The following is a 15265-nucleotide window of genomic DNA, read 5'->3' as shown; positions in this document are numbered from 1 at the left end:
AGCGCATTTCTGTATTTGATTGTGTTGTGAGTATTTGTAGTGTGTTTCTGTATTTGGTTGTTTTGTGAGTATTTGCAGCTCATTTCTATATTTGGTTGTGTTGTGAGTATTTACAGCGCGTTTCTGTATTTGGTTGGGTTGTGAGTATTTGCAGCTCATTTCTGTATTTGGTTTTGTTTTGAGTATTTGCAGCGTGTTTCTGTATTTGGTTGTGTTTTGAGTATTTGCAGCGTGTTTCTGTATTTGGTTTTGTTTTGAGTATTTGCAGCATGTTTCTGTATTTGGTTGTGTTGTGAGTATTTGCAGCGTGTTTATGTATTTAGTTGTATTGTGATTATTTGCAGCGCATTTCTGTATTTGATTGTGTTGTGAGTATTTGTAGTGTGTTTCTGTATTTGGTTGCACTGTGAGTATTCGAAGCGTGTTTCTGTATTTGGTTACGTTGTGAGTATTTGAAGCATGTTTATGTATTTAGTTGCATTGTGAGTATTTGCAGCGCATTTCTGTATTTGGTTGTGTTGTGAGTATTCGAAACTCGTGTTTCTGTATTTGGTTGTGTTGTGTGTATTTGCAGCGTGTTTCTGTATTTAGTTGCATTGTGAGTATTTGCAGCGCATTTCTGTATTTGGTAGCATTGTGAGTATTCAAAGCGTGTTTCTGTATTTGGTTAGGTTGTGAGTATTTGCAGCTCATTTCTGTATTTGGTAGCATTGTGAGTATTCAAAGCGTGTTTCTGTATTTGGTTAGGTTGTGAGTATTTGTAGCTCATTTCTGTATTTGGTTGTGTTGTGAGTATTTGAAGCATGTTTCTGTATTTAGTTGCATTGTGAGTATTTGCAGCGCATTTCTGTATTTGGTTGTGTTGTGAGTATTCAAAGCGTGTTTCTGTATTTGGTTGCGTTGTTAGTATTTGAAGCGTTTGTGTATTTAGTTGCATTGTGAGTATTTGCAGTCCATTTCTGTATTTGGTTGCGTTGTGTGTATTTGCAACGTGTTTCTGTATTTGGTTGTGTTTTGTATATTTGCAGCATGTTTCTGTATTTAGTTGCATTGTGAGTATTTGTAGCGCGTTTCTGTATTTGGTAGCATCATGAGTATTTGTAATGCGTTTCTGTATTTGGTTGTGTTGTGAGTATTTGAAGCGTGTTTCTGTATTTGGTTGTGTTGTGTGTATTTGCAGCATGTTTCTGTATTTAGTTGCATTGTGAGTATTTGCAGCGTGTTTCTGTATTTGGTAGCATTGTGAGTATTTGTAATGCGTTTCTGTATTTGGTTGTGTTGTGAGTATTTGTAGTGTGTTTCTGTATTTGGTTGCATTGTGAGTATTTGAAGCGTGTTTCTGTATTTGGTTGTGTTGTGTGTATTTGCAGCATGTTTCTGTATTTAGTTGCATTGTGAGTATTTGCAGCGTGTTTCTGTATTTGGTAGCATTGTGAGTATTTGTAATGCGTTTCTGTATTTGGTTGTGTTGTGAGTATTTGTAGTGTGTTTCCGTATTTAGTTGCATTGTGAGTATTTGCAGCATGTTTCTGTATTTGGTTGCATTGTGAGTATTTGCAGTTTGTTTCTGTATTTGGTTGTGAGTATTTGCAGTGCATTCCTAACAGAAATGAAAATCAATTTTTATCTAATTTTTTAATTTATTTATTTTTTCAGTCCATTCTAGAATGAAACTCTTAAAGGAATAAATCACCAAAAAATACAGAACTTAAAATTATTTTTTAAAATAATCATAAAAATAGTCCATTGTACATCATAAAACGACCTAAATTTCAGTCTATTCAGAACATTAATTTATTAATTAACTTTTCCTTTAAGACCACCATTAGTAGGCTGAAACATTTAAACACCCACCTGTAGCTCCCAAAAATGTCTGTGAAGGGGAAGCTGGGTGTTTTACACTATAGGTTTGAGGTAGCTGTGACAGCTACCAATAATCATTATGATCACACTGTTGCCCAGCACATCGTGTAGCCACCTGTTAACCCACCTCTGATGGGGTGACTGAAAAACATCTGATGGTAAAAGCGGCTTTTTGGTCCCAATCTTGCTTGACTGTGCAGGCTGACGAAAGATTGGCAGCTTGCTGCTTTCACCCCTGGCAGGCGATCCACAAAGGAGGCCAAGAGAAATTGTTTAATCTGAGGTCTATACAATGGGGTCACGGCCGAGCACTTTGGCTGGAGTGATTTTCTTCAGCAGCCTAAATGCTTTCGTGTAGCGCTGGTCAAGAGGGCAGCACATGCATCGGTGCACTTTCGGTTTTTATGTTCCATGCACTGATGAAGGGAAACCAGAAGCTCAGACTAGAAAACAAATCTCAAAAGTTTAGTTGTTGCCATAGACATTTTGAAATGAAACAAATTCATTCAAGAACTTTAATGATAAAGGAATTATAAAAATAATAAAATTCAAATATTTCACGTGCAAGTCCTTTTAATTAATGAAGGCAACATGAACTAGATTAATATTAATTTTAAAATAATATACCGTTCAAACAGTTGGGGTCTGTAAGATTGTGTCTCTTCTGCTCACCAAAGCTGCATATATTTGATCAAAAATACTGTAAAACCTTCTGTTTTAAAATATTTTAAAATTTATTTCTATGATGCAAAGCTGAATTTTCAGCATTACACCAGTCTTCAGTCACATGATCCTTCAGAAATCTTTCTAATATGCTTACTTGCTGCTCAAGAAACATTTATTATTGTTATTTTATAATGTTGAAAACAGTTGATATTTATGTGGAAATCATGAAACAATTTTTTTTTCAGGATTCTTTGATAAATAGAAAGTTTAAAAGCATTTTTTAACTAGAATTTTTTGTAACATTATTATAAATTTCTTTCACTTTTCATCAATTTAATGTGTCCTTGCTGAATAAAAGTATTAAATCTTTCTGACCCAAAACATTCAAACAGTAGTGTGTGTATGTCCTAAAAAACATTACTGAAAACTTTCATTCACTTTACTTTTAATTCCTTAATAATCATATCCAAACTGTGTGGGACAAATGAAATGCCAAAGTTTAATATGTAAGGTTAGGGGTTTGTTCAAATAGCAATAGGATCAGTTACTTGTATTTAAAATCCCACAGCTTCATGAATTCAACACATAAAAACATGGTCTCATTATCTGAAAAAGTGATTCAACACCCTCCATCAGTACAGCAAGGATCTCACTTAAACATAATCGTGTCTTTATACACTGAATTGTGAGGAAATAATGACCAGCAGACCTTGATTTTACAGACCACTCAAACATACACTTACTGATACCAGCTGTATGAATCAAACCATTCAGCTCAGCAGCAGATGAGGGAGACAGAAAAACATGTACTGTGAAAAAACAGTTTTGGCTTCCTACTCTTTGTGTGGCCAGTCATAAGCCAGTTGAGGTAAGGCAACAAAGCAAGAGCTGAGTACCTAAGATGAACAGATGTAAGATTTAAACTAAGGTCACTGTAAAAGCCCTGTGTGTGCTGCAGGTGGAATAATTTAAAGCAAGAGATGTAATCCCCTCACTTTTTTTCTAATATAAAACCAAACATGTTCACAGACTGAGTACAAAATGTTCAAAAAAGCACACTGAGGGAATACAGATGGACAGCAGGACATGATTTTAGTGATACCAGAAGAGTTGTTTTATTTTATGAAAGTGTAAATTAAAATGCCTATTAATGCAAAGCACAAACGTAGCTACTGCAGGGTTTCTGCAGGTTTTATGAAGGTAAATTTAAAGTCCCCCTGTAGTCAATAATTTCATCTCTTAAAACACATCTTTGATCACAAAATGACATTTTTTCTTCAGAATTTCTTCATGCCTCAAAACAGCTACACCCTTGCCTCATTTAGTATACGCAGATCAATGAAAATGCAAATTAGCCCCACCTCCACTCAGAGATCCACTCGGTCAACTTACCGGGGTAAACCCTGCCCGATTGTATCAACCGAAATACACACTGAAACAATTGAAAATACTCAGCAACGGTGTTGACATATGAATTAAAGCATATTAAAAACACCACATATTTAAACAACATTAAAAGCTAGATTTTCACCACAGGGGGACTTTAAGACTTATTTAAGACCTTTTTAAGACAGAAAATGTAAGGAATAAACTGAAGAGAACACAATACATCAATATTTTCTCTAAATGTAAATGTAAAAAAGCATAATTTCGGTAACTTTACAATAAGGTTCATTAGTTATACATTAGTCAATGTATTAACTATGAACTAACCATGAGCAATATATTTGATACTGTATATGCTCATCTTCGTTAATGTTAGTTGATGAAAATACAGTTGTTCATTGTTAGTTCACAGTGCACTACCTAATGTTAACAAGATTTTAATAATGTATTAGTAAATGTTGAAATTAACATTAACAAAGATTAATAAATGCTGTAGAAGTGCAGTTCATTATTAGTACGTTAACTAATGTAGTTAACTAAGGCTAAACTAATGAACCTTATTGTAAAGTGTTACCATAGTTTCCTACAAAATGGAAATAACTTTTACTGTACCTTCTGATCACACTGCAAAAAAAGTGATGCTTTTCCTCAGAATTTCTGTATTTTTTTCCCCAGTACAAATATCTTAAGATTCATAAATCAAGATACATTTACTTCAGATGTAAAATGATATCAAATATGAAATCTTATTTTCTGTGAAATTGGTTTATGACTAAAACAAGAACAAATATCTACCAGTGGGCCCAGAAAAAACAGCTTAATTTAGAAGTTTTGACAGATATTTGTTCTTGTTTTAAGCATAAAACACTTATTTTAACTCAATTTTTTCAAGACTTCATTTTATATTTGCATCTAAAGTAAATGTATCTTGATTTAAACTTGTTTAGATACACTCTAAAAAATGCTGGGTTAAAAACAACCCAAGTTGGGTTGAAAATGGACAAACCCAGCGGTTGGGTTAAATGTTTGCCCAACCTGCTGGGTAGTTTTATTTAAACCAACTATTGTTTAAAAATTGCTATATGGTTAGCTTAAAATGAACCCAAAATAGTTGGGAAATTAAAAACCAGATGCAATTAGAGGCAACAATAATAGACAAAAGGTGAATGTTTATTAATAAGCTTTAATATTTTATTAATATAAATTTAATAGTTTAATAGTTTATTAATATAAATTTATTAATAAGCAATTTAATAAATGTTTATTGTTTAATAATTATTCATTGAACATTAATAAATGTTCATTTCCAACATACGTTGGGTTTATTTTAATTAAGCAATACAGTAATTTTTAAAAAAATAGTTGAGTTAAATAAAACTACCGAGCAGGTTGTGTATCTGTATTGGAAAACAGGACAAAAATATTGAGGAAGATATTCATTTTTTTGCATCATGCATGCAACATTTAATGCCATCACTTTACGAACTTAACCCCCAGTTTCACAGACAAGGCTTAAGCTAATCCTAGACTAAAATGCATGTTTGAGCTGTTTTAACTGAAAGCAACTTGCATTGCCATTGTTTTGTCTCAAAATGCACACTGGTAATTCTAGAGTACGTTTATAAAAGTTACTTAAATGTCCTAATTGAACTAAGGCCTAATCCTTTTTTGACTCGCAGAAACCTGTACTGTTTCAGAAGACAAATTAAGCTTGTTTGGTTCAAATCTTTCAGGCCCGGTTTCACAGACAGGGCTTACATTAAGCCAGGATTAGGCCTTAGTTCAATTAGGGCATTTAAGTTGCTTTTAATAATGTGCCTTAGAAAAACTGTTTTCAGTTAAAACAGCTCAAACATGCTTTTTAGTCTGGGACTAGGCTTAAAGGTGATCTATAATGCCCCTTTCCCCCAGAATGTGTCTGTGAAGTTTCAGCTCAAAATACCACATAGATCATTTATTATAACTTGTCAAATTTGCCCCAAAACATGCTGTTTTTGTGTGTGTCCCTTTAAATGCAAATGAGCTGCTGCCTCCGGAGATTTAACAGCTCGCGCTTCAGTTGCTCAACAACAACAAAGGTGTTGGACACTGATGGAGAGACTCAGGAAGAAGTTACAACTTTTAGAATGAAACTGGACATTTCTGAATGGCTAGTGGATAAATTTATGTAGTTGCTGTGGAGTTGATTCAACTCATCCACTAGCATGTGCCGTCATGTTGATCTTAAGAAAATATCTTCTTTTGCATTGAATTTTGAGCGTCGTAACTTTGCAGATGTTGTTTATGCTCAAACATGCTGAAAATCATAATCGAGGACCCCTTTAAGCCTTGTCTGTGAAACTGGGGTGCAGTGTTCTAACGTGAATACATTACTTTAATTAATAAAATAGTCATTTCCTCTGCAGTCAAGTTTAGTTCAAAATACAAGAGCATATTTTTACCACACTGTAGAAGCAAAGCATTTTATGTCTGACTAAGCAGAGAATTTGAGCTGACAAACTCCTGCAGGTCATGAAATGGCACAGAGAATACATTATATACCCTACTGCAGGGCGCAATACTCGCTTTATTTGCTTGTTACACTGTACGATGAATCTGTGTTTCTGTAGCCCGCAACAAATAGGTCACAAGGTCATATTTACACAGCTATTGTGCAGGTTTATGTGGTTTAAAAGAATGGGTAACGTATTAACTAAAATCAGTCCCCAAAAGACTTAAATAAAATTAAAAAATAAAACATAAAATAAAATAGAAGAGTTTTAATATATATAGCGCTCTTTTGTATCTTTTGGAGCTCTACAGCATCATTCGTCATTATATGGAAAAGAGCCGCTTAAACATTCTGCCAAGCATCTTCTTTTGTGCTCCAAAGAAAGAAAGAAAGTCATATGGGTTTGGAACAGCATGAGGGGGAATAAATGATGACAGCCTTTTAATTTCTGGCTGAACAATCCCTGCAATGGCAGAAAAACTGCAATGGATGTTCATTACAAAAGGATTACAAGTCGTGAGCATGTAAATCCTAGTGTAATGCAAAGGAAATCAGACTTCAAAAAGATGTGTTTCTTCTTTTATTCGTCCTCTTCATTTTATGAATGAAATCCTCAGAAAAGAAAAACGAAGAGGGGTCTGTTCTGAATAGTGTGAAATGCAGATGTCCTGTGCTGAACCGCCACAGAGGACTCGATTCTGTATCATCGAGAAAACACACACGCTCAAGGCCACAGAATGAGTCTGAGATTCAGCAGACACGCGTGGAAGCTGTTCAACTGGCTGTCGGAATCAGAATGCCTCTTTCACACCAGCCATCTGTGAATTTATCACTAACATCCATTATACATACACTCTAAAAGAACAAAAATGATACGTGCCTCCAGTAAACGTTTGCTCCTGCTGGGAAAATCAATCCAAGCTGTTTGCTATAGCACTGGCTCAAAGAACCGCATGATCCGGCTCGCCAAGACTTTTAATCAAACCAAACACCAGCACTGGGAAAGATCCAGAAAACATTGGTCGCAGTCTGCAGGTAAGTCTGTTTCTACTAGGGATGCAACAATACAGTTAGCCCACGGTTCAATACATACCTCGGTTTTTTAACCACGGTTTTCGGTTCGGTTCGGTTCTGATGGCTTGACACATAAGTGTTTTTTTTTTGTTATTCTATGCTTAGGCAATAGAAACAGTAAGAGGTTAAGAAGAAAAAATAAAAACGATTTATTGCAATACTCCTTTATTTTACTTAAAAGCAAAGAAAAGTCCACTAGTTTCTAGTGTATTGTATAATATAAAATAATTTTTTTATTTTAAAATTAACACTGACATCTCACAGCTGTTGGTAGCCCATGTACAAACTGTACAAACAAATTCTCCAAAGCTGTTTACCAAGCTTTCGATTAAATTTAATATTTGAAATCACCAATGAAATCTGACAACTGCCTCATTTTTTTTTCCAAACGCTGGAATCATCTAAAAAAAATCTGTATTCAGGCTGGATCAAGCTAATGCGCATGCACAGACCTAAATGCGCGTCTCTTGTGCCTCATTTCGGAGACGCGCGTCTGATTGTTTCTATAGAAACCGGTGCTTCTAACGGCCGCTGCAGTGACGCGATGACTTTATCAGTCAGCGATTGGCTCTTATTTAGAAGGCGAGACTTATTCCACCATATTGCGCGTTTCACTTTCTCCCATTCAAAACAATACGAGTGACACGTCAAAACCGAAATGTCTCCACACCACGGATTTGAAAGACGCCGGCGCTTCCTCGCATAGACATCATATAGGTAGACGCCCTATTGGCCACTGGGCGCCGAGATTTGCGGCCGCCATCTTAGACCGGTCGTACTCCTAAGCTGCGTCCCAATTCGCCTACTTATACGACGTCCTAAAAGCATTTACTGTTTTTGTAAAGAAAAAGTACATACTTTTGAGTGTGTAGCAGAAGAGTAGACAAGCTTTGGGACATACTACCGTCATAACTGCGTCTTTAACGGACGTTATGTCGCTTATTTACGCAACCTGTAACTGTTTAAACTACCCTGTCAATCATCTTGTCACAGTTAAAATCCTCCACATTGAATTAAATTTATTTTCCTACCGTTTCGGAGAGATGTAGTCGCACGTACGTTGATCTGCCAGTCATGGGTCTTTCATGCAATAACTCTCCTCATCTTTGCATAATGATGCATTTAAAAGTTAATGACCAAACGCATCGTTATAAATGTTCACAATGCTGTTGCAGATTAAATATAATGTGGATAACATTTAATAAATATATTTTCGTCAGGTTATATTGATTATTAATTATTCAAGCCCCTTTATCTTAACCGCTCTGCTTAACCGTCGGACCTCGCAAGTGTTTTCCACATAATTACTATTCAGATCAGAAGGAAGTTCGAAAGCACAAGAATGCGCTCAATGCACGAAACTTACTTTTAGCGTTAGGTAACGTTAAGTGCCTATTATCAACACAATCCAATCTGAATTTAATACATACATTGTTCGACCGGACAAAATAGTTATTTGTGTTTGTGCACGTGATATCAGGAAGCATACACACATGACGGCAAAGCGCAAATCGAGTTACTTCTGCTAGTATTACTAAAATATCGTATTTTACTGCAACTATCTGTTTCTGCTTCTTTATTATATCTATAATGTGTGATTTATAAATTACCTTATATCCTACATCACACATTTTGATTTTGGACGTCTGGTCACTTTATATCTTATTATATCAGACTATTATATAACTGTTAAGTCTACTATGAATATTAAAATACATTCAACAATGTGTCCTGTATCATAGCTACATGAATTACCTTTGCAGCAAAAAAACCCGAGTCAAAATCAGTTAGGTATTCTGTGAGATATGATTAATTAAATGCGCTGACAGCTCATTGCACCTGTCAAACAAGTTACACTGAGTGGAGCTGGCGACCGATCCAAGATGGCGGCTCCACGGCTCGTCCGTGCCAATAGGCAGTAGCATTCGATAGGGCGTCTAGCTATATATGATGTCTATGCTTCCTCGTACTGTAGCCTCACTTCACCGCCGCTCGCCATGTTAAAGTGTGGAATGAAGGTTCAGCGCCCCCTAACTTTAGAGCATAGTGATTGAATATTTACTCGCGGGGAGGAGTACTCGTAAACTTACAGGCACACACAAACAGTAAATTCGGAGAGAAATAAAACGCACATAAATTATTTAAACGTAAAACCGAAAAAAACGCAATTCACAACCGCGTATTGAACCGTGGATGTCGTACCGAACGGTTCAATATTATATTGAGAATTGTGGCATCCCTAGTTTCTACAGACGTTCATATCGCCTTCGGATTGAAATGCTTGAGAAAGCAGGTGCAAATTCACACATACAAACACCTACTGTATTAGATGTGGCTAAATTCAGGTTCATTGAGAGTATTCAGAGTATACTTTCTTGAAGTCGCTGATAAATTGGCAAATCCATCCGAATAGTTCCTGGGAGTCTTGATCCAAAGGCTCTCCGAATTTTACCTGTGGAAGAAAAAGAAAACAAATGTAGGCCTACAGTGATATTGTCAAGTCAAGTTTATTTATATAACGCTTTAAACAATAAAAACTGCCTCATATTGTGACTGATACCATCTAATTCAAAGTCAAAATATAAAATATAAACGTTCTTATATAGTACCTCTGATCAAATCAAAACATCCAAATACCTTGTTCTCTTTAATTTTTTCACTAAAATCCATAAGTCATACTATTTAATGCCTGGAACACACCAAGCCGATGGTCGGCCGTTGGGCAGTTTTTGTTCGTCGGCCGACTAAGTTTTCTCAGTATGTTCCACACCGTCGGCTGAAGTTGGTGCTCGTCGGCTTTTTTTTGGCCGATTCGACATGTAGAATCGTTGTCGGAGCTCGTCAGGCCATCTGATCATTCTGATTGGCTGTTCAGCTACTGCCATCTGCTGGTACGGAAAGGCATTTCTTCTTACGCAGGCGCAGAACGGATGTGCTACTTGGCCTTCGGGTGTCGAGCGTCGGTTTGGTGTGTCAGGGCAACTTTGGACCCAGACGCTGCCGACGTGAGCAAACCCTGCAGTCTGCTTTCATCGCCACTAGTTCGTCAGCATCAGCTTGGTGTGTTCCGGGCTTAAAGGGGACTTTTTTACATTTTCAACTCTCTTTAGTGTGTGCAATGTTGCTGTTTGAGCATGAAAAAGGTCTGCAAAGTTACAAAACACAAAGTCACTCCAAAGGGACTCTATATTCTGTATTCTCTATATCAGTGTCACCGTTTCTGAACTCCCTGAAACCCCTCCATTGTAGTCTTGAGTTTTCTTCCGGAAACGAACACGCTACGACATTCCTCATTTAAATAATTCACGCTGAAGGCATACGCAAAATAAAGGGGTTGAGTTACTTAGTAGTGTGTTGAAACTCACGGTTATGATAAGGGCGTAACATTTCCAAAACATGCTTGAAGCGCTTAACCAATCACATCACACTGCTCCAGCCAACCAATCAGAGCACATTCGGAAGGAGGGTTTTCATAGAGAAAGGAACTGAACAGAATGTCATCTCCCATTCCCTTTAAAAGCCAGGTGCGCTTGCACCATGGCGGATTATAGACACTCTCAACCAGACGAGTCAGATTAAATACATTTTTAATATTTGGCATGTTTGTGTGCTGCTGTGTGTGTAACAAGCAAAGCGTACACGCATTGTGCACCCGCCTATAGGCGCATATTAATAATACATATTAAAAATGACATACAGTGAGTCTCAAACTCCATTGTTTCCTCCTCCTTATATAAATCTCATTTGTTTAAAAGACCTCCGAAGAACAGGCGAATCTCAACATAACACCGACTGTTACGTAACAGTCGGGATCATTAATATGTACGCCCCCAATATTTGCATATGCCAGCTCATGTTCAAGGTATTAGACAAGGGCAGCCAGTATTAACGTCTGGATCTGTTCACAGCTGAATCATCAGACTAGGTAAGCAAGCAAGAACAATAGCGAAAAATGCTTGGGAGGGGGCGGAGAGCGCGCAATTTAAAGAGGACGCAGCCTGAATCGGCGCATTTCTAATTATACCTCAAAATAGGCAGTTAAAAAATTAATTAAAAACAATCTATGGGGTATTTTGAGCTGCAACTTCACAGACACATTCAGGGGACACCTTAGACTTATATTACATCTTGTAAAAAAACGTTCGATGGCACCTTTAAACAACGTAGGTGCAGGACGTGAAAATGATAACTGCGTCAGGCAGAAACTAGCAAAAAACACTTGCGTCGCGTTGTGCCGGGTGTATGATAGGGCCCTAAGACTTTGAAAAAGGGAAGAATAATTCCCCTTTAAAATGGAAAATATTTTTCAGTTTTAAACTTATTCATCCACCTAACAAACAACATCAAACTAGTTTTGAATGGCATGAGGGTGAGTAAATGATAGCAGAATTGACATTTTTACACCAACTAATGCTGTGAACGACTGTTCAATCTCCTTCACACCTGCAGAGACACCAGGAAGGCCAGATTTATAACCTTAATGCTGATAAACTAAGAGAAATAAACGATTTAATAGCAAAACATAGTTTTTTCCCAACACTCTCAGTTTCTCTCTTCATCCTGACTCTACTCTCCCCATTATTCCTGTCTCCACAGCCCCAAGTTGCTGTTTGCTGTATTTTTGCCCAAGGCTGAAAGTTTGGGCTGTAATTGTAAAACTAAAGCAATTCTCATCCCTGGCAGGAGACTCGCTCCTCATCCTGTCAAACTCACAATGGGCTGAATGTTCACAATGAAACACTCAGTCTTTATGGATGGTCTTGAAGAAAATTGGGACAGTTGGGAAATACAATACATGTTACAAACAGAGGAAAAGGACTCTCCTTAAGAATTTGTTCTTTCCCTTAATTATTAAGAAAGAAGTGTTTTTTGGGCCCAACTGGACTTTTAGTGCAAAAAGCAGTTACACTGTTTTGTTTTCTGTCAGAAATGCGTAGAAACATAAGACATACGCTACTGTTCAAAAGTTTGGGGTCAGGAAGATAAAAAAGTATTTTATGCTCACCAACGCTGTATTTATTTGATCAATAATACAGTAAAAACACTAATACTGTGTAATATTATTATAAATATTGTTTTCTGTTTGAATATTTTTTTTTAATGTAATTTATTCCTGTGATCAAAGCTGAATTTTCAGCATCATTACTCCAGTCTTCAGTGTCACATGATCCTTCAGAAATCATTCTAATATTGCTCCAAAAATAGTAAAACAAAAGCAAAAGAAAAAGTAAATAACATATTTGTTTAAAATGCTGCATTTCTAGTTGCATTGCAGATTTTTGTAACAAATACCCCTCTGGTTCCCCGAAGACAATCTTCTGTGCTCATAACATATTTAGTGCTATAAACATCCCATGAATATCATGAGAACTGTCATCATAAATCAGTCTCAATCCAGCATCATGTCCCTCGCAGTGAGGGAAAAAACACTGTAACCTTGGTGAATGGGTGGGCTGAAATATATTCCCCCTTCCCAAAGTCCACCTGGCACAGATAAGCAGAAAAAGCCAATCTCCAGATAGCCGGTGATTCCGGCCCATCCGTCTCTCAAGGCTTCACAACAGAAGATATTGAAATAATAACTCAGGGATTACCAATATGTCAGTGTAGAGCTTCCTCATCTCCTCACACCTCTTCATCAGCTGTCTGAAATCGGCCTCATGCTTCTCGATGGCCATCTAGAGCCGGAGATAAAGGAAGAGCAGGTGTTACGGGCGTGCATTTTCCTTCTTTCCGTTTTTGGAGAGGTAGCACTGGCATTCTCAGCCTCAGAGGCTTTTGATCACTGATATTTCTCTCCAACCAGATCACATCAGAAAAAGCTTTTATACAGTCAAAAGGTGTATCAAAGCACAAGAGCACAAGGGTTTGTGCATTATACGATCTAGATTAACTTCCTTTCTCTATGGAGTTGTGCAAGAATAACACAGTACATTGGATTTTCTTAAAGAATATCCTGACCGGTCTTTTCAATATAATGAAAATTCATAAGGACAGGGGCTATCAAGCTCCAAACGGACTAAAAAGGAGTATACAAGCATTATAATGTATTATATAGTCTTCTGAAATCATATGATAGCTTACTGAGAGGAAAAGACTGAAATTTGAGTCATTAATCACTGAGAAGTAGCTTTGTCCAATTTGTGTGAATCAGAATTCTTTTGATTCAGTTCAAAAAATCTGATTGATTCTGATGACTTAAATTGCAAAGACTTTGAATATATCACACAAATAATATAGATTTTTTGCATTCTTTTGTAGAAAGGAAAAACTTAAATCCCCATTTATGGTTACTGCATGAAAAATACAGACTAGTACATAATTCAGCATTTTGCGTTCGTGTTCCACAGAAGAAAACACTTGAATAAATCATATTAATCAGAAAACATGACATTAATATCTGTTTTCTTTCAGTAATTAGATTATGTGATATGGAATCTTAATTCTGCAACTAAATAAAAAATAAAAAGGTTATAAAGTCCAATTCTGAGGAAAAAAAGACTGACTTTTTGCATGTTATAAAGTTAGAATTGTGAGACATAAACAATTCTGAGAAAAAATGTCAGAATTACAAGATAAAAAGTCACAATTATACTTTTTTTTTGTTTTTTTTTTGTATTCAGTGGCGAAAACAAGCTTCCATAATGTGTGCAATAATACATATAATGCAAGATAACTGGATATATCTGTAATTTCACCTTTAAGTCTTTGACGAATTTGGGGTGCTGATTGGCTGCATTTTTCCGTTTTTGTGCTTTCCTGTACTGGATGACCTTCTGAAACTCGTTTTTCACTACTAAATGGTGACAAAAGGGGGGGAAATCTCTGTTAGAGGACATTTATAATGGACCAACTAAACTCTATGAATAAAATTGCAATGCTTTTATGCATTAATGCGCAAGCAAGCCAAGCAGCAACAGGTTTGAATCAAACGCTCAGCTGATTAAAAAGTTATAAATTGTATGAAATGCTTGACCACGCTTGAAAATAACAGCGAAAGGATTTGTTGATATTCTGAAAGCAAAAGTGCTCAATCAAGCATCAAAAGCACCTACAAAACAAAATACATCAGATAAGACCACGTACCATCCACCTCTGCTGTTAGACCTTTAACTGAAGCTGCAGGAAAACCACAGATACACACAATCAGAAGGCATTCAATCAAATCAGCCCAAAAAACATCTATCACATCTTCCCTTCCAATAAAATTTTGATTAGAGTACCCCCAGGAACAGTCTCGAATTCTGCAAGCTCCAGGAAAAAGGTGGCCAAACGTGGTTCTCGCAACATGATCTGCTCCACAAGGGCATGTAGCAAGGTGAACTTCCGATCGTTCCCGCGCAGCTGAGAAAGCTGGAAAAAGGAGGGAAAAATAATGAATGTGTTTTCCATGCACCTGCACTTGAAAAAAGATGGTACGTTTGCTTTGTTCCAAAACTTATTGAGCTGCCTATGTAGGGAGCATTTTAAGGAATCAAAGACACTTATTTTGACACTTGTATTCCATTTAATACTGAAAAAATAGTTAATAAAAATATTTAATTTAATATAATTTATAAATATAAAATTAACACATATATAATTATAATATGTGATAAAACATTTATGATTTTATGACAGATTTACTATGTGTCCAAAACCTAGTGAGCTTCCTATGTAGGAAGCATTTTAAAGCGTCATAGACACTTATTTTTATTTAGCCAAATTGCAGTGAAGCCAATCCCTAAATTGCATTGTTACAAACTCACTGAAAATAAAAAAATAAATAAAAATATTTAAAATATA

General features: G+C 36.3%; 1 protein-coding gene across 1 annotated transcript in view; it reads right to left on the bottom strand.

Moving 5' to 3' along the window:
• Positions 1-9490: 9490 nt before the first annotated feature.
• LOC125260250 (formin-H) overlaps positions 9491-15265 on the bottom strand; it is a 50665-nt gene continuing 44890 nt past the window's right edge. The window contains exons 7-11 of the mRNA XM_048178519.1: positions 14704-14833; positions 14567-14599; positions 14179-14276; positions 13075-13158; positions 9491-9932 (exon numbers count right to left, since the gene is read on the bottom strand). Of these exons, the coding sequence (XP_048034476.1) occupies positions 9828-9932; positions 13075-13158; positions 14179-14276; positions 14567-14599; positions 14704-14833 (450 nt within the window). The 3' untranslated portion in view covers positions 9491-9827. The remainder of the gene's footprint in view (positions 9933-13074; positions 13159-14178; positions 14277-14566; positions 14600-14703; positions 14834-15265) is intronic.

This window comes from Megalobrama amblycephala, linkage group LG24 (assembly GCF_018812025.1).
Source record: "Megalobrama amblycephala isolate DHTTF-2021 linkage group LG24, ASM1881202v1, whole genome shotgun sequence".
NCBI classification, from domain to species: domain Eukaryota; kingdom Metazoa; phylum Chordata; class Actinopteri; order Cypriniformes; family Xenocyprididae; genus Megalobrama; species Megalobrama amblycephala.
The sequence above is the reverse complement of the archived record's forward strand: the minus strand, read 5'-3'. Positions and strand labels throughout refer to the sequence as shown.